General features: G+C 35.8%; 1 protein-coding gene across 1 annotated transcript in view; it reads left to right on the top strand.

The window, feature by feature from the left end:
- Positions 1-20,587, top strand: part of FCHO2 (FCH and mu domain containing endocytic adaptor 2) — a 110,026-nt gene that overhangs the window by 26,535 nt on the left and 62,904 nt on the right. Inside the window, 6 exon segments of the mRNA XM_040622193.1 lie at positions 425-499; positions 2,455-2,596; positions 2,688-2,840; positions 9,260-9,364; positions 15,423-15,521; positions 17,049-17,145. Coding sequence (XP_040478127.1) covers positions 425-499; positions 2,455-2,596; positions 2,688-2,840; positions 9,260-9,364; positions 15,423-15,521; positions 17,049-17,145 — 671 coding nt within the window.

Below are 20,587 nucleotides of genomic sequence, written 5' to 3'. Positions count from 1 at the left end.
TATATTAAAAAGACAGAGAAGTTTAAAGGAGCAAAAAAAGTCACAGTTCCATCAGTGAGAGGCAGTTACTGCTAATAGTTCCTTTTTGTTAGAGAGCTGGTTTTTGTGGGCATGGGGTTGGGGAAGAGTATGAAATAAGTTTGGTTTGGATATTCTGAGTTTGAGGGGACTAAAATACCTAAGTATCATGACCACATACGTAATTTTTTTTTTTTTTTAAAGTAAGCTCTGTACCCATCCTGGGGCTTGAACTCATGACCCCGAGATGAAGAGTCAAATGATCTACTGACTGAGCCAAGCAGGCACCCCAATACCCTTTATTTTTAATATATATTGGGTTTTTTGTTTCAACAGTTTCAGTTATATTTTGATAATTTTTCTGTGTGTTTGAGAGCTCATATCATATGCAAATTTGATTTGACAGAGCTACAATAGAAGAAGCATACTCCAGGTCAATGACGAAACTAGCAAAATCTGCAAGCAATTATTCACAACTTGGGTGAGTTAATTTCTTTGAAAAACTTTTTCAGTTTTGATTTAGGCACAGTTCTTAAGATACTAAGTTCTTGTTGAAGACATAATGGTTCATAAATATAACAACATATAATGTACTTACTTGGTTGTGGATATATTATAGGAAATTCTACCCAGTTTTTAGTTATCAGGTGGGAGTTAGAGAAAACATGGATTGACTTCACCCGGGTTTCCTGATAATAAAGATGTTGACGTTTCTGTTTTTGGAATGCATGGTTCTCATAAATAATAGATGATATTTTATGTGTTAGTGTCATTGCTTAAGATTATAAAGATTTTAAATATTAATGTTATGCATATTTCCTCTTTCTGTATTTTTTTGCATTTAAACATAACTTCAGACTGGTCAGTTTTCTTTCTTACTGCTTATTATACATTAATGTGTATTACTTGACCCGAAAAAAGTTCTGTATATCAAACTTTTAAAAATGTAATGATATTTGACATTCCTTAAAGAAACCTGTACTTAAAGAAGTCTTATGTTGAACCCCTTTACAATGTAAAGAATCCTTTGGTAAAGGGACACTCCCATCTTCCTGCTTTGTGAAATCCACACTGTCATCTGTCAGGTTTACATGACTTGATGTACATGTATTTTGGTGCTGTAGTGAGTGGATACTTTTCAGTTATCTATTTTTACTCTCAAAATTTTCCATTTAACTCCTTTTAATGCTGATTTAGGTTTTAAAGTGTGAGGTGAGATCTAATCAGAACAACCTTAGTCTAAGTTATCTTAACTTTGCTGTTGCTCTTTGAACTTCTTTACTATTGCTTAAAATGATCGCTGCAAGGTAGCATTCCTACTGAATAGGAAATGTAGTAATTGGGACAGAGTACATATTAGGGTAAGTAATTTCTTTCTCTGCCCTTTTGCTTTGTGCTACTATTTGTTTCTAGTAGAAGTCTGGTCATGGAGCAAAACAGGTGATGTTGAAAACATCTTAGGTAGTACCTGAGGAAAACATAGGATAAAATTATCCTTAAATCATTCCTTATTGACCAGATTGGTTTAAGCTAACCATTGACGTCCTAAGTACTATCCAGGATATAATAATGTGGTAATTCTTGGATCCACTTTAACCTGTGGAAAACACTAAATTCTCAGTATTGTGAAAAAGTGGTGGGAAATTGTGTCATGCATCATGTACCATGTAGTGGAAAGGGGACTGTCTTAGTGTTTAAAGTACACAGTAACAGTTTTAAAATAATTCTCAAATGATTATTAATGATGAAGACTCTTATAAAATCATGTGTGCATTTGACTTCTGCATGTTTGAATTCAGAGGTACTTTTATTTTTTGATGAAGCATTTTAAATGAGCACTAAGTAGTCAAAAATTGAAATTTGGTAAAAAGTTAATTTTTTTTTAAGATTTTATTTATTTGACAGAGAGAGAGAGACATTATTTGACAGAGAGAGAGACAGCCAGCGAGAGAGGGAACACAAGCAGGGGGAGTGGGAGAGGAAGAAGCAGGCTCCCAGCAGAGCAGGGAGCCCAGTGCAGGGCTCTATCCCAGGACTCCGGGATCAAGCCCTGAGCCGAAGGCAGACGCTTAACGACTGAGCCACCCAGGCGCCCCTAAGAAGTTAATTTTTAACAATAGATAGTGATTAGAAAGGCTTCTGATACAAGTAAAAAAAACTGAAATCAACTCAGAAAATAGTATAATATAATTAAGAGAGGGCCATGGCCAGACCTGTGATAAATATTTAACTGATTTCTGTGTAGTTAAGGTCCAAAAAGATTTTAATTAACCAAGGATTAAAAAAATCACTCAGTCATTTCATTTGTGATTTATTTTAATTTCCTATTTTGTCTAATTAAAATTGCTGAATATAACATTATTGTTTCTGTTGGTTCTGTTTTGGAGCCTTAAACTTTCCTTTTACTAAATAATTCCTGTATTTTCTTTCCCTTAGAACATTTGCACCAGTGTGGGATGTGTTCAAAACATCTACAGAGAAATTAGCAAACTGTCACTTGGATCTTGTTAGAAAATTACAAGAATTAATAAAGGAAGTTCAGAAGTATGGAGAAGAACAAGTAAAATCTCATAAAAAGGTATCAGTCTTTTCCTGCTAAAGGGTTGATTGATCAGGTACCGAGTGCTTTACAGTTCAGTCATTCTGATGAATCATTTCATACCATACAGACTAAAGAAGAAGTTGCAGGAACTCTGGAAGCTGTTCAAACCATTCAGAGCATAACTCAGGCCCTCCAGAAATCCAAGGAAAATTACAATGCCAAGTGTGTAGAACAGGAACGTTTGAAAAAGGAAGGAGCTACACAAAGAGAAATAGAAAAGGTAATTGTAATAAAAATAATATCTCTGTGGTTTCAGAGCACTTTCAAACAAAGACTGCATTTAATCCGCAGACACTCAAGAATGATCTCATATTAAAGATGAAGACACTGTGCCTCTGAGTGTTCGTGATTTACCTAAGTGAAACAGAACTAGGTTTGCAGAATATGTTGTGTATGGTAAATAGATTAGCAAATACATAAAAAGAAGTAATTTCTTTATGCCGTTGACATTTGCAGGTTATTTTTGTAATAGGATACTTGATAGGATAGTGCTTGGTGTAAGGTTTAACGTGAGGTAAAATTTTTTTTTTAGTCAAGATTGGTATATTTAGAAAGGCATAGATAACTTGAAGATAAGCTTTAAAATATGTGTTGTGGGTGATTTATTGCTGACTTTGAAGACATTTATGTAGTGTTGCGGTAAACCACAATCCTTTCCCCCGCTCACGTTTTAATTGAAAGTAGATTTTTTCCCCCTTTCAAAACAGCTTAAACTAAGCATTCACTTGTTTGATGTGTTATATCTCATTTAGGAACGAGCCATAGGGAGTGATAATTTTGAAAGCTTTCTAAAGTATGTGAAATAGCCAGTAAAAAAAAAAAAAAGAAAGAAAACCAGATTGTTAACTGTATTATAGCAATTATAATAATTATAGAAGTGTACATACATGGGCGGAAACTAGAAGAGAATATGGAAAAATCAAAACAGTTGATGGATTTTGGCATAACTGATTTCCTTTAGTGTTTGTGCAATAAATAAAAATTGGGAGGGAGGAAAAGATAAGCACAATAAGTTTATTATTTTAAAACACCATTTCGACATAGCATTTGTGAATAAAATACAAGAAGGGAAAACAGAACAAAATCATAGGGTCCATAAAAGTAGAATATTCTCTCTATGAACCAGAAACAGAACAGAAACTCAAAGTGGTGTGTAGAGATTGATTTTGCAGGTTTTGTTGGACTCAAAGTCTTAAGTTAGGCTGTGGAATTTAAGCTCTTGCGTGGTAAAGGGACTAAGTGTTTCCCACCTGAGATAAAGCACAAGGAGTCCCACTCACTACTACGTGAAGCAATATAGGTATGAAAAAAAGAAGACTCTTGGGCTGCTGTCTAGGGCTAAAGCTTTATTGGAAGATGGGGGCTTATGGACCCAATTTTGACACAAATCAAGCTAAATAACCATTTCATGACTGTTTTGGCCATATCCCCAATATTCTTCCAGGGAAGTAGTTAGAAACTACCTTTATAAGACTGATACTAAATCAGGGACTTTGAGGGCTGACAGGAGATGCCCTGAAAACTTCTAGGTGGAGATGGATGAACACAAAGGATAGAACATAACATATATATTTGACAACTGGAAAAAGAATTCACTCCAGATAAAATTTAAATTTATAAAACAGATTAACAAAAAAGTTTGTGTCCAATACGTTCAAAGAGATAAATGGATATAAACTAGTAAAGAGGATTAAGAAATTAAAAGAGGTATAATGGAATAAGATCTACTAGATAGGAAAACAGCTAATTAAAAAACTTGGAAATGAAAAATATCGTTATTGATAAAAAAAAGTAATAGAAAATACAAACTTGGGACACTGGGGTAGCTCAGTCAGTTAAGCATCTGCCTTCGGCTGGGGTCATGATCACCCTGGGATCGAGTCCTGCATCGGGCTCTCTGCTCAGTGGGGAGTCTGCTTCTCCCTCTGTGCTCTCCCCGCCTCTCTCTCTCTCAAAGACAAACTTTAGACTTGATGTAGTCAAAGACTGAATTTGTAAGATGGTACTGAGGGAACTCACCCAGAACATAGTACAAGGAAATAAAGGTTACTGGGGCACCTGGGTGGCTCAGTTGGTTAAACCTCTGCCTTCGGCTCAGGTCATGGTCCCAGGGTCCTAGGATCAAGCCCCACTTCAGGCTCTTTACTCAGGAGGGAGTCTGCTTCTCCCTCCCCCTTTCCCCCTCCCCCCCTTGTAGGCACTCACGCACTCTCTAAAATAAATAAAATCTTAAAAAACAACAACAACAAATAAAGGTTACCAACATTCATCTAACGTGAATTCCAGAAGAAAATGGAGAGAATGATGGTCTAGTAATATTTGAAGAGTAAATAGCTCAGGATTTTTCAGACCTGAGGAAATTTAGTAGTCTGCAGATTAATACAACACTGTATGTTAGCTGGAATTAACATAAAAAACTTAAAAAAATATATGTATATATAAATATAAAAAAAGAGTCCCCAGATTGAAAGTACATTCTTGGTATTAAGCAGGTTACATAAAGGTAAATTCAGACCTAGACTCTAGAGAAAAAGAGAATATTAAAAGCTACCAGGTATTTCTTGTTTTCTCACATCTTTGAAATCAGAATGCGTCTGCAGCTGATGATCTCATATAATCACTGTTGGTAAGGTGGCTTATGCGTGTAGTTTTATTGCCCGTGTGAACTTGGTTATCCTACGTGGTAGCGTGAATGGACACTTAGATGTTTTAGTTAACAGAGCATCTTAAGACAGTTTGAGGAAGGAATTGTTCTGGTTTTTGTCTGAAAACCTTTTGTTGAGACCTTCTGGTGAGATCAAGAAATGTGAGCACCGGTGCTTAGAAGAAAATTGGGAGATAATCATGGAGCATTTTTAAGAGGTACTACATCATTAGTGGTCTTGATGACATTGAGGATAATACTGTGGGGAAAAAACAGACCTCAGCAATCTCTGAATTGGAAAGTAATTGAGAAGGTTCAAATCTGAGTATGAGGAAGATATATGAGTATGTCACAGTACATTTTGCTTTCCTTTTTATTCTGTATCACATAGGAGTGGTAATAGAATAAAAATGTACTTCTAAGTGAGTCCAAAAGAGCTCTTTTAAAAATGTAAAATTAGAGGGGCGCCTGGGTGGCACAGCGGTTAAGCGTCTGCCTTCGGCTCAGGGCGTGATCCTGGCGTTATGGGATCGAGCCCCACATCAGGCTCCTCCACTATGAGCCTGCTTCTTCCTCTCCCACTCCCCCTGCTTGTGTTCCCTCTCTCACTGGCTGTCTCTATCTCTGTCGAATAAATAAATAAAATCTTTAAAAAAAAATGTAAAATAAGAATTTTAAGTGATAAAGCATTATTTTGTGTTTTAGATGATAGCGTTATTCTATTTTAATGGTACACAAGATAATGGTGTACTTTATAAATTAATGGTAGGTCAGAGTTAGTAGTAATCAAGTAAGTAGATTAAGCATAACTTCTAAAAGAATGGAAAGCTAAGTCTTTTAAATAAGGAAATAGAGCTTAGAGGAAGGGGTGCTTTTTTCTTTTTCATTTTTTTTAAGATTTAAAAAAATTAGAGAGAGAGTGCAAGGCGGGGAAGGGTAGATGGAGAGGGAGAGAGAAACTTAGCAGACTCCCCATGCGGGCCTCCATCTCATGAACCTGAGATCAGGACCTGAGCTGAAACCATGAGTTGGACATTTAACTGACTATGCCACCCAGGCAGTCATAGGCACTCAAACACAAATAGTTCTCATAATATGTCAGTAAATTTATTTAAAATGCTAAGGAAATGAATAAAATGTGGGATTTATTTTATTATCAGTAGGTAATTTGTTAAAGGCAATCTTTAACATGTATAAGGAACATGCATAGAGACAATAAATACTAAGTTGCATAATGGGAGTTTTTTTTTTTTTTTTAAAGATTTTATTTATTTATTCGACAGAGATAGAGACAGCCAGCGAGAGAGGGAACACAAGCAGGGGGAGTGGGAGAGGAAGAAGCAGGCTCCCAGCGGAGGAGCCTGATGTGGGGCTCGATCCCATAACGCCGGGATCACGCCCTGAGCCGAAGGCAGACGCTTAACCGCGGTGCCACCCAGGCGCCCCATAATGGGAGTTTTTTTGCAAGCATAATTTCCTCGTTTAAGAACAAATGCTCTAACTTCCCCTTTTAATAATGACTTTATGAAAGTGGTCAAATTCATTAGTACTAAGATACTACGTTTTTATAATTCTACCCTAGAATTTACAGTATTTCTAAGTATGTGTACTATTTAGAAAGTTGTTTTGACTTAATTGAGTATTGCTGTTTAGTTGTTTCCTCTGAGGGCTCTTTCTTGCTTTAAAAAAATAAAGATGTTCCCAATACAATTACATTCTAAAATTGGCTCTACATCTTTTTATATGATACCTTTATTTTTTTTTATTTGTTTCTGTCATTACTCAAAATACTTTGTGAGTCAACAGTTTTTTTTTTTTCATTTTATTCCTTTATGATTAAGTACTCCTTTTATTAGTTTCCAAGATACTTCTTTAAGTTGGTACATAATATCCTTGAGATTTTGGCCTATTATTTATACTTTTGAAGAGTGAGGGCTGATGTAAAAAAATGTAAGTAAGAACTTGAAGGGTATCTTCTCTCTTCCTTCATGCCTCCAAATAAGAGAAGTGAAATTTTACCCAGCTTCCTGGTATCAGAAAGTATGCTCTCCCATCCATTTATATTCTGAGTTAGATCCTGCTCTGAACCTTTGAGATAAAGACAATAATCTTATGGTTGGAAATAGTGGACAAATAAGTTTGTGCTGAGTTGAAAACTAAGTAGACTTAGTTTTACAGTGAGAGTATTCTGGGAGGAAAATAGAAACTTAAGAAAAGTATGCTGGTTTAAATTTTTAAAATTAATTATTTCTAAAACTGTTGACTCAGTAAAAATTTGAGTACCAAAACTAGTCTGAATTCTAGAGACTGAGTATTGGGCTCCCTACTCAGCAGGGAGCCTGCTTCTCCCTCTGCCTCTTCCCCTGTGCGTGCTCTCTCTCTCTCTCTCTCTCTCAAATAAATAAATTCTTTAAAAAAAACCCATAATAATAGCAGATACCATTTATTTTGTAGATTTAACTATATGCCAGATCCTACCCCAGTCATTTTACATAAGTTACATTTCATCACTGCTAACGCTTTAAAAAATAGGAGGTATTCTTCCCATTTTAGGAATGAGAGAACTATATAAAACTCCAAGACAGAGTCTTCTGGCTCCAAAACCAGTTTTCTTTACACTATAAGATAAAGTGGCATCCTATATTATTTATGTAAGAATGCAGGAAAGCATGGAACATACATGTTTAATATAACATGTAGTTATATTTTAAGGAGCATACAGAGGGACCTTTTTAGAGAGTAGGACTGTCTACATCTCTTGCCAATCTGAACCTTTCAGGTAAACCCAACTTTCTGTTTCTAATTCTTATTTTTAGATTCCTGAATGTAGCTGGCGATGATTACATGTTGTTTCTGATTGGCTCTACGCAAATTCCATGTTTTCCAGCTTTGCTTAGCTCTCTGTGGCTCTTAGTAGCACTTTTACTCATCTGGTATCATCTGTTGTATCTTCTATAACCCTGGCTTGAAATGTTTTTCATTCTTGTGAAGTTCCTAGTCCTACCCTACTCTTCTCCACTTTTAGCAGACTATCTCTTACTCATCAAGAAATTGGAGATATTTATATCTTCTCTTTTTTTGATCTTCCCTAAACTCTTTTTTACATCAACATTCCTCACCCAAGCTTCCCATGTCCAAATTGATCAGTCCTTTGAGAATAGTCAAGTTTCTGGATAACTATTGTCTGCTCGAACCTACAAGTTACACATATCTTTCTTCCTGAATGTGTATCTTCCATAGACTTTATCTTTATTTCTGTGGCTTTGTTGCTTTTTGCTGATTTCTAGGTAAAAAGAGGTTCTACTACTTTCATGAAGTCCTTGAGGAAAAGATCCCTGGATAATTTATTTTCATATTCCTCACTGCCTAAATATTTAATATATTAAGTTTTAATTTAATAAGTAATTTTGATAAAACAGAGGTATAATGCAGTAACAATTTTTTAATAATAGAAATCTTGAAAAAGGCAAAAATATAAACAGATTTATAGGTTTATTGGGGCATAATGGAAACTGAGAAACATCAAAGAAAATGATTTTCTCAACTTTTGAGCAACCTATAAATTATTAATGAGACAGTAAATGGATTATGTGTATGTTGTGGGAAGAGGGGAGACTTGCAGGTGTGGGAAAGAGCGTTAAGCATATTCTGATGGTATTGTCACCTTTTTGTTGATTGAGTTCTTAGTAGCACCATATCATTCTCATGTGGTTATTTGATATTACTCTGGGTTATAAAATGAAAGTGTTTAACTTTTCAAAGCACATTCCATTAGAAAGGAGAATCAATGTTTAATTTCTGCGTTCTTCTGTGACTATAACAAAAATATTACTAATGAGGACTTGAAAAAGAGGTGGTAAAGTTAGTTTATGTCACATTGAACTCACCGTAGGCCTCATCCCTTCAAATGCATTTAAATAGTTATTTCAAATGATCTTATATCAGGAAAGAAAACAGGTCATTGTATAGTTAAAAATGTTTTTGTTTTGTTACAGGCAGCTGTTAAATCTAAGAAAGCTACAGATACCTATAAACTTTATGTGGAGAAGTATGCATTAGCAAAAGCTGATTTTGAACAGAAAATGACAGAAACGGCTCAGGTTGGTATTTTTAAGCTTTAAATCTAAAACAGGTTATTTGTCTTACTGATATAAACAATATAATTTTTGTGTCATATAATTTTTTAGTATTAGAAATGTTGAAATGCACAATGTGTAAATTTTATTAATGCTGTTTTGAAGATACACATCTTGTTTCGGAGATCGAGGGCCAAGATGCAGTAACTATGACATTGTAAGGGATTATTTAGGTACATCAGGAGAGGCTTTTAAAGAGAATTGGGGAAAGTGAGGATATTGGCAGATGACGAAGACAGGACTGATTGTTAGCCCTATGTATGAATTGTAAAATTGACTTCTGCTGAGGATATAGCCACTAACAAAGAATCAAGAATCCCTGCTTTCATCGAACTTCCATTTTAGTTAGGGAGGACAGACAATAAAAAAAGTCTGTCTCCCATAAACCTGGGATAATTTATATCCCATTCGATGTTCTTGGAACTTTAATTAAAGGCCTAGGTTTAAGATGGGTGCCTTTATGAATCATACCTAAAACTCCTACCCCTACCCTCTTGTACTTTTTTGTTTTGTTTTTCTCCTTAGCACCTGTTATCATCTAATATACCATGAATTTTATTTACTCTTTCAGGATAGGCTGGGTATGCTGAGGTGATGAAGAAACCCCCATATCTCAGTGATTTACAATAGCAAGGTTTATTTGTTATGTTCTGATTCATCATGGGTTTGCCATAGCTGTTCTGCATCTTCTTTACTCTGCTATTGAGGCTGGTGAAGGAACCTCCCTAGAACATTATTCTTAGTCATCATACTTGAATATAGTGAAGCACACTGGTTCTTCTATCCACATTTTTTTTTATCATCTGTGTTCCTCCACTAAAATGTAAGTTCTGTGATAACAGGGATTGATTTGTTTATTATTTCCTCACCACTTTTAAAATAGTTCACAGCACATGGTAGGCATTCAGTAAGTGTGAAGAGGGACTGTATAAACTGCCTTTTTGGATTTTAGGGAGTCTTCCTGCTTGGAGTGATGAATGATTCACATCTCAGAAATCAAAAGGCTTTCATGCTTGTTTGCAGGTGTATATGCATCCGTCTTTACTTGCCATGCTGCAGGCACTGTGCTAGTTGCTGGGTGTATACAGTATATATGTAAATAAAATAAATATCTCCCTGCTCTAGGTGGAGTATACAATATGGAAGAGGCAGGCAAACATTAAATACATGATTAAATATAAAGTTATGAATTATTAAACCTGTTAAAGGGAAAAGAAGGATTCTATGAGATAGAATAATAGGAGCAACCTAATTTGATTTGAATTTGGGAGTTAAGAAAGGCTTTTTTGTAGAAGTGAGATTTAAAACTGAGACTTGAAGAATGAGTAAATAGACACATTCTAGGGCATGAGTGTTCCGGGTATTGGGGACCCCTGGGTATAAGACCCAGAGGTATGAAAGAACTGTCGCATTGTAGAAAGCAAAGACTGCTTAATGAAACTGAGTGAAATGAGATAGTGGTAAGAAGTGAGGCTAAAGAGATAGGCAAGAACCAGACTCTACTAAGGGTTTAGGTTTTCTTAAGAGCAGTTGGAAGAGGGTTCCCCTTCTCCACATCCTCATCAACATTTGTTGTTTCCTGTCTTGTTAATTTTTGCCATTCTGACTGGTGTAAGGTGGTATCTCATTGTGATTTTGGTTTGTATTTCCCTGATGGCTAGTGATGTTTAACATTTTTTCATATGTCTGAACCGCAAGAAGTTAGAAATAACCTCAAATTTTTTTAAAAAGAAAGAAAAAGAATAAGGCATAAGTCAAATAAAGGAGAGAAAAATTTTTTAGAAAAAGAGCAGTTGGAAGACACTAGAAGATTGTTGCAACATGGAGCTCAATCCCAGGACTCTGGGATCATGACCTGAGCCAAAGGCAGACTCTTAACCAACTGAGCCACCCAGGCGCCCCCTGATCTGCATTTTACAAGATAATTCTGGCAATTTTGTGGAGCATAAATTATAGTAGGGCCAAACAGGAATCAAGTTTGGAAGGAGAATATGGTGGTCAGGTGAGGATGAGGGGCAGTGTGGTGGTTGGAGGAGAGAATTGAGTGTGTTTGGAGATGGCAGGGGTTGGAGGATGGGGGAATTCTCGGGGAGATCAGGATCTCTTCTGTGTTTTGGCTTGTAAGTTCATGTGGTTAGAGATGAATGGGAAAGAGTAGATGAAGAACTGTTAGTTTGAAGGGTTGGAAGGGGATCAGATGTTTAATTCTTAACGTGTTAATTTTGAGCTGTCTATACCTAAGTGGAGACATCACATGGGCAGTTTTGGGAGATCCATATAATCTGGGCTGGATATAATGATCACAGTCCTTTGTCTATAGTTCTGAAATCCAAAATCTCTAAAAACCAAAAGTTTTTTTTCTATAATACATTTGGCAGCAAAACTTGACCAGAACTAATGTAAGGCTATTTATTTATCCTACCTACGTTGAATATTACATGTTTTCCTTTAGAAATATTAATGTGTTTGATAAACAGATGCCACTGCAGATCCTTAATTGCAGTATTGTGAAAGATACGGTAACACCACCACATTACCTTTATTTTAAAAATTCAAAATGTTTGAGCCCTGACACATCTGGTCCCATAGTTTTGAATGAAGGATTATGAGCCTGTTTAGTAAGGGCTTGCCAGTATTCAAAGCCATAATGACATCACCTTTGAATAGACTGTGGGGAAGAAAGGGCCAAGGTCTGAAAGACTCATCATTGACAGTTTGGTGGAAGAAGGGATGCTGAGACCCAAGTAGGAGAAGCCAGACAAGGAAGAAAACTGGGAAGTATAATGTCATGGCAGGTGGGAAATGATACTATTTTAAGAAGGGTTTAGTTAATTGTATTAAATGAGCTCCAACTCTCAGGGAAAACACTTCAATTTCTATAGCAACCAACGTTATAGTAGACTTCAGCAAGTGCTCTTTTGGCTTTTGAATCCTTAGGAACACTTGTTTATTAAGGCAGTTATTGGTTCATTAATTTTTCATCAACATGATTAGCTTCAGAAAATATTTGCCTTTCAGCTATTTAATTTGGAAAAATTAGAGTTTGCTAGAGTCAGAGTTTTTTATTAGTTTATATTATTTTATAAAAGTGTTCTGAAAGAATTTTCAATACTCATCTTTCCCTCTCATTTCTTTCTATTTTCTCATTCCTTTTTTTTCCTTCTAAATTGGCATTTTGTTTATTCTGCTAGTTCCAAGATGAGGACATTAATATGTTTGAACAGATGTATAGCCATGCTGCTTTTAAGTAAACGTGATGGTATACTGTGCTAATGTGTGTATGTTTGTTCTCTCTCACGTTCCCTCTTCGTCTCTGTCTCCCTGTCACACACGTACAATGGCAAAACAGGCTATCATTTCTTGATAGTAGACTTTAAACTTTAATTTCGGTTATTTAGAAGTGAAAAGAATTCTTTTTACATTTCCATCTTTCTTTGTTCCAGGCCAAGCACATTGACGTAATCTCAGTGGGACGGGGTATATCAGTCTAGTGAAAATCAGATTTGGGTGACAGGACCTATATTTGCTAGTGAGAAAAGAAGTTGAGTCTGTGGGATGAAAGAGGTTAGGATTTATTTGGAGTATTTGTGATTTAATTATTTTCATTGAAGGTTGAGAAAAAGCATGATTAAAATTGTGAATTCTGTTTGTGTTTATGCTTTCTACTATTATCATTTAATGACACTTAAAAACTGGAAAAAATGGAGATTTTGTTTAAACAGATGGCTCATTCAAGGAAGCTTTGAGATTTGCTTAAACAACACCTTCAGATTAGGGACTTTTAGTATTAGGGTGCTTTTATGTATTAGAGTGGCTGACAAAATTGTACTTTTTATTTTTTATTTATTTTTTAATTTTTTTTTGAGAGAAAGTGTATGTGTGGAGCAGGAGGCGAGGCATAGAGAGAGGGAGAGAGAGAATCCCAAGCAAACTTCCCGCTGAGTGTGGAGCCCGTTGTGAGGCTCAGTCTCACAACCCTGAGATCATGACCTGAGCTGAAATCAAGAGTCAGATGCTTACCCGACTGAGCTACCCAGGTGTCCCCAAAATTGTACTTTTTAAAAAAATTAATGTAACAGTACATACGAATACAGTGAATTTGAAATTGCAAGGAAGAAAAGTCTGATTTGTTCAAGAAAGTTCATTAATTTATATACAAACACTAGAGACTGTAGTCCCATTGTTGAATTACTCTATGTTTAGTAGTCCTCAGTTCTGGGGAATTGTGATATCTAGCAGATCCCCTACCCCTTAAAAAAAAACCGAGCGCAATCTCTACAGTGCATCTGAAACACGCTTTGAGTTTCTGTGTGGCTTCATGCTTCAAGATATTTTTAAATAATTAAGGATATGTCTTATTCAGTGTAGCTCTTTCAAAAGAGAATGAGAGGGTGGCACAGTTTTCTTGGAATTGGGGATTATCCATATGAAATTTGTGGCTGTTTGGCCTAGCTCTTCTGGATTTGGGTCTTACCTGTCTATGAGAAAATATCTTGTTCATTAAATTGCAGAAATTTAAGCTAAGGGTGAATTCTTATAATATGAACATAAAACAGAATCATGCTTCTGATATTCCTCACTTCTTAAGAGAGTAATTCAGAATCTTGAAATACTGGTATTCTCATTGGTTTGGTCAGAATTAGTCAAAGCAAGACATTTTAACCCCACCATTTCTCATGAATAAAATTGATTTAAGTTTTTGGACTATTGCATTATTGCCAAAACTGTAATTTCACCATTATTGATTTTTTAAAAAAGTTCAGACCCCTTGCACAAATACGAATATGATCATTTAGTGTAGTGATTTTCTGATCATGTAGCTCAGTGCTGAAGAAAATTGTGTACTAAATATGGGGTGAGGGAACTTAATTTTGATAATCTAACCAGAAAAAATACCAAGGCATTTAGTCCTATTCCTTAGAACTGATTTAATTTGGCAAAAAAAGAAAAAGAAAAAAAGCCATCAGGTTTGTGCAGTCGAAATGAAAAATGTATTTTGTTTGAAAATAGCTACTTCAGCATTTCCCAAATCCTGTTTTGAGGAATATTACTGTTGTGTGAGATATTAATAGATACTCAGAGAAGAAGAAAAACAAAAAGGGCTGTGTGGTCAAAGAAATTTGGAAAACACTGGGTTAAGCAAAATGAAACTTGTTTTATTTCAGCATTTCTCAGGCTTCTTAATTTGTTTATTGGAAGCCAAGTCTAGCAGTGGTTTTCTTCTCAGGGAGTAAATATCAGAATGACCTGGGAATTTTTTCCAAACAACATTCTCTTTTTTTTCCACTCCCATTCCCCAGGGGGTGGTAAAGGATCTATGCATTCCGTAGTTGGAAAACATTTTCCAGGTGACTGGATATATCCCTACCTTCTTTTGAGAACTGCTGAGATGGAGTATACAGGCTTTTCCATAATTCTTTGACCGTAGATTACGTCTTCTGAAGGCCATGTATTAACATTTCAAGGATTAGAGAGACACTTTGAGAGTCTCTGGGCTAGATTATCAAGTCTTCAGAAGTAAACAGTAGCTTTTGCTCTGCCAACTAACTGCTCTTCAGATGGAAACACTTCTACCTTGGCTTTTGTGACACTTCTCATTTGGGTCTCTTTCCAATCTTCTGACTGATTATAGATTTTACTTTGTGGTGTCTTCAAACTCTGAGCAAGTTCATACATGCCTGGGAAATGGCGTAACAAGAAGTTAATATAATAAAAAGTTAAACATTTCAGTATATTTATTGGACCCATTTGTCTAGAAGTATTGTTAAACATTACATAATAATATTAACTCACTAAATTTGGTTAGCTGTATTTGAGATGATTTTTAAAAGGTCTTTTGATTGCAGGGGTATCTGTCTGGCCCAGTTGGTAAAGCATGTGACTCTTCATCTCAGGGTAGAGTTCAAGCCCCACATTGGGTGTAGAGATTACCTAAAAAATAATAATTTCAAAAAGTTTTGATTAATTTAGAGTGTGTGTATCTTTTTATGTATATATGTAACTTTTCATATTTGTTATCCAGAAGTTTCAAGATATTGAAGAAGCTCATCTCATTCACATAAAGGAAATTATAGAATCCTTGTCAAATGCTATAAAGGAAATTCATTTGCAAATAGGCCAGGTAAGTTTTTCCTTTTGTTGAATTGATCCATGAAAATTTAATGTTCATTTATGACTCTTTAAAAATCCAAAACTCAATATGATACTGGATTATTTCAGGTAAGAATGTGTATTTACATGTATTAAATATAAAATAAACTGGATTTTTTGGAATGCCTGGGTGGCTCAGTTGTTTAAGCGTCTGCCTTCAGCTCAGGTCATGATCCCAGGGTCCTGGGATCTAGTCCAGCATCAGGCTCCTTGCTCAGCAGGGAGCCTGCTTCTCCCTCTGCCTGTTGCTCCCCTTCTTGTGCTCGCTCGCTCTCTCTGTCGCTCTCTTTATCTGACAAATAAAATCTTAAAAAATAAATAAATAAACTGGATTTGTGATTGTTTGGTCACCAAGGATGATAATAGCTCAGTCCTTTTACTTTAAAATTCTGAAGTTAATGAATTTTTGAATATTTTTTAAAAATTTTACTATTTTATGATTTAGCACAATAGTAAGTTATAGAACTTGTGCTTAGAGGGGCGCCTGGGTGGCTCAGTTGCTTAAGTGTCTGACTTCAGCTCAGGTCATGATCTCAGAGTCCTGGGATTGAGCCCTGTGTTGGGCTTCCCACTCAGCGGGGAGTCTGCTTCTCCCGCTCCCTCTCCCTCTCCCCTACTTGGGCTTGCTTGCTCTCTCAAAGAGATAAATAAAATCTTAAAAAAAACAAAACAAAACCAAAAAACTTGCGCTTAGAAATTTTCCAAAAATAGGGGTTCCTGGCTGGCTCAGTTGGTGGAGCATGTAATTCTTGATGTTGGGATTGTGATTTCCAGCCCCACGTTGGGTGTAGGGATTACTTAAAAACAAAAAAATCTATAAGAAAAAAATTTTTTTCCTCAAAAATATAAAAGCAGTTTAGTTATGACAACTTGGAGTAGAGTAGAGAAAGATAAGGTCTGTTATTTTTTATTATTAAGGATCTAAAGATTATTAGAGTTCTATGTAAGTTTTAATTTATCATAAGAATTACGTGTCTAAAACATTCAAAGATGAGGACAGGAAACTTCCTTGACTGCTAAGGCTGTGGGGCTGTATTTTCAGGGTTTCATGGAAACAGTGGTTGATACCCACAGGTCTACTAACACTAAAAGGTAACAGGGCATGTTAGGTAAATGAAAGTTCTCAAAGGTTTTGGGCTGAAAAAAAAACATGTATTTTGGCGTAATGAATTTTAATTGCTTTGTGCAAGTTTTGTCTGAAATACAGGAAGAGGGACGACTGGGTGGCTCAGTCAGCCGAGCGTCTACCCTCGGCTGGTCATGATCCCAGGGTCATGGGATCGAGTCCCCCATCAGGCTCTCTGCTCAGTGCGGAGCCTGCTTCTCCCTCTGCACCTCCCCCCACTCATGCTCTCCCTCTCACTCTCTGTCTCTCTCTCTCTCTGACAAATAAGTAAATAAAATCTTAAAAAAAAAAGTTTGAACTCATAAAAAAATGAAATACAGTAAGAATTTTTGATGGAAAAAGAAAAAAATTATCTTTATTTCATTTTAATAGGTCCATGAAGAATTTATAAATAACATGGCTAACACTACAGTTGAAAGCTTGATTCAAAAGTTTGCTGAGTCAAAAGGCACTGGGAAGGAAAGACCTGGTAAGATGATAAACTCTGTAAGGAAATGTATACAAATTTCTCATCTAGCAACAAATATATTTGCTTTTAAATTCCCAAACTGCAAAACAGAGCTTGGGAGATAGCTAAAAATCTGTGTAAAATATCAAGTTTCATTTACTTGGTGTCTGAAGATTAGTTAAAGTAATATTTTTATTCTGGCCTTTAGTGGTTGATAATTTACTATTAAAATGGTTATTATAACCTCTAGTAAATTAATATGTTGTCATTTATTTATATTTTTCAAAGACTTAGCAACAGAAGCCCAGTTTATTTTTTTTAATTTTTGAGTTTATAGACGTTGACACAGAATGTTAGGTTAGTTTCACATGTGCAACGTGGTGATTCACCCTGTCTGTGGGTTATGCTATGCTTACCACAAGTGTAGCTACCATCTATCACCATATAACACTATTACAATATCATTGTCTGTATTCCCTTTGAACAGAAGGGATTTTAGTAAGAGGAAGGTGGGAGAGAATATTTAGCCCTCAGAGCAGTGAGGCCAACAGAGAACCTTTCATAAAACTTAATAACTTTTAAAAATTTCTTAATGAGATATGTATTCAACATATATAATGTTGAATATATAACATTTGTTGCATGCATATGTTGAACATATATATATATATATGTTGAATATATTGCATATATATCTGTTGCATGCTAAAACATTCAGACAGTGTTTTACACACTGGAGATATACCAGTGAACAAATGAATACAGGAATTCTGGTTTCTGTTTTATGAACAAATAATTACAGTATCCTGAATCTTACTTTCAATAAGCATGTTATGGTATATCAGTTGTACCAAGTAGCCCATTGTCTTGCCCTGCTCAGCATAGCATCTTCCAGATTTCTTGATTTTGTTGATTGGTTCCTAGTCCATGTTCTTGTAAGATACTTGTTTCACTCTACAGGTAAAAATAATTCAGTCTAGTAAAGAAATTAAAATAACTGTTTGGAATTCAAGATAATGGTTAAGCGATCTGGCGGGAAGTCTGGGAGCCATTTTTCTTTAGTGAAGTTCCCAGAACTAAGGCTTGTAATCTTAATCTTCACTTTTTCTTTTCAGATTTTATTAACTTTCAAACCATGGGTTCACTTACGTTAGTATTTTTCCCTTCAAATCTTCTTTTCATGCTTTCTCTACCTACCTGATCAATTGCAGCAACTTGTTTCTGAATCCTGGCATAGTAGAGATTTCTTCTCTAACCCATTTTACATGTTATACAGCACATTTGTATTTTGACTATAATATTATGAACTTATAATTGCACTGCTCCTAAATCTTTGACTTTTCATTATAGACAGAATGAAATTTAGGCTCCAGATTTGGATTTAAAGCTTTTCAGGATCTGCTATGACCAGTCTTTAGTCTTCTTTCTGTTACTACCCTTCCCTGTGGCGAACTGGAACTGCTTTCTGTTTCCTGTACATGCCCCCTTTTCCCCTTGGTTTCTTAGTTGCCCTTATATTCTTATTCTGGGAAATGCTATATCCCATTTCCTTCCTGCTCCATGTCTTCCCATTTATTTGTCAAGCAAATAAACTCTTAAATATCCACGTCATTTGCTGCTTCCTCCATTGAAAGTGCCAGAGAATTTTAACTGTACTTTTCCCCCTCCTTTGTTTGTTATTGGTGCTGTCTACCTTAAATTTTAATAATTGTGCAGATGTGAAGAAAAGTTCTGTATATGATTCATCTGTTTATCTTCTTTATGGGGAAACAGTACATTTTTGTTGAGTGAACGAACAAATGAACGTATAATAGTAAAGTTAGGATGTTAGGTTGTAGTGGATCTGCTCTTAGAAAATTCTTGGTGAGAAATAGTAAATAATTGTGGTTAATGTTTAGTGAGACTTACTGTCTGCCATGTACTGTGCCAACCACTTTGCAGGCAAAATGTGATCTTCAGCATCTGTTTGAAGGAGGTACTATTATTCTCATTTTAAAGATGAGGGAAATGTTGAGAGATTAAATGATTTGCCTAAGTTAGTACATGGCAGAGCAGATAGTAAAATGCCAGGATTCTTGACCGCAGGGTCTATGCTTTGGAGAAATTAGAATAGAACAGAGTTAAGTTTACATATATAAAGAGAACGAGGATGTTGAGATCTATAACTACAGAAAAGTATGAAACCCTAAAGTTCTTATAAAGAGATTAAATTAAGGGGCGCCTGGGTGGTACAGTTGGTTTAGCATCTGACTCTTCATTCAGCTCAGGTCATGATTTCAAGGCTGTGAGAGCGAAGTCTGTGTTAGGCTTCGTGCTAGGCATGGAGCCTGCTTAGGATTCTCTCTTTCTCTCCCTCTGCCCCTCACCCCCTGTGTGCTCTCCCTCTCTCTCTCTTTAAAAAAAAAAAAAAAAGATTAAAAGTAAAGACCAGTTAATTGAGGTAAAAACAGTTGGAGAGCAAATGCAGTTTTTATATAGAGCATTTAGAAGTGTTGATAGATAAAAGCAAAGATGTATTAGCTGGTTAAAAGTGCCTTAGAACACTAAACAAGATCAGTAGATTGTAGTATTATCATTATCCTGTTTGTGACATTATGTTGTATTTTTGCAAAATGTTATCATTGCAGGAAATTGGGCAAAGTGTACAAGGAATCTCCCTGAATTTTTTTTTTTTTACAACTGTATGTGAATCTATAATTATCTCAACAAAAATTAGAGTTATTTTAGGGGAGCCTGGGTGGCTCAATTGGTTGGGTGTCTGGCTCATGATTTTGCCTCGGGTCATGATCTCATGGGTCGTGGGATCAAGCCCCACGTTCCGCTCCATGTCCACGCTCTGCATGGAGTTCTCTTGCGATTCTCTGCCTCTCCTGCTGCCCCTCCCCCAGCCTGTGCTTGCGTGCTCTCTCTCTTTCTCTCTCTCTCTAAAATAAATAAAATCTTCAAAAAAAATTTCAGTTATTTTCTTATCTGTGGTATTACTTAGTCCTGTAGTTTGTGATCTGTTCTTTACTAGCAGTGAAATTTTTAAGCCTTGTTGCCCTCATCTGTAAAGTGGGGATAATAATAGTATTTGCTTCATGGGGTTGTTGTGAGGGTTATATGAGATAATGTAACATTTATTGAATACTTAATAAATGCTATATTAAAAAAGTAATAGATTTCTGATAAATGGGTAGCTACTAATAGATTTCTTATATAAATTTAAATTTACTGGCCTCAAGATACAGCGTGACATGTAGAAAATCCCTGTAGCTAAGTGGTAAGAGGTAAGACAGAGGCCAGGAATGGTGATGACATGGGCTTTCCTAGAATAACCACTAAGCGCAGAATTAGGTGACTGTTTTAGGGTGACTGTTGACACTGTGACTATAAATGACTAATTTTCAAAAAAGTGGTCCTAGAACTAACTTTAAAAAGAAAGAGTGGTGTTGGAGTAGAGTGGGTGGAGTAAGTGTTACTT

Source organism: Ursus maritimus, unplaced genomic scaffold, assembly GCF_017311325.1.
Source record: "Ursus maritimus isolate PB19 unplaced genomic scaffold, ASM1731132v1 scaffold_5, whole genome shotgun sequence".
Taxonomy (NCBI): Eukaryota; Metazoa; Chordata; class Mammalia; order Carnivora; family Ursidae; genus Ursus; species Ursus maritimus.
This window is presented reverse-complemented; position numbering and strand designations above follow the sequence as displayed.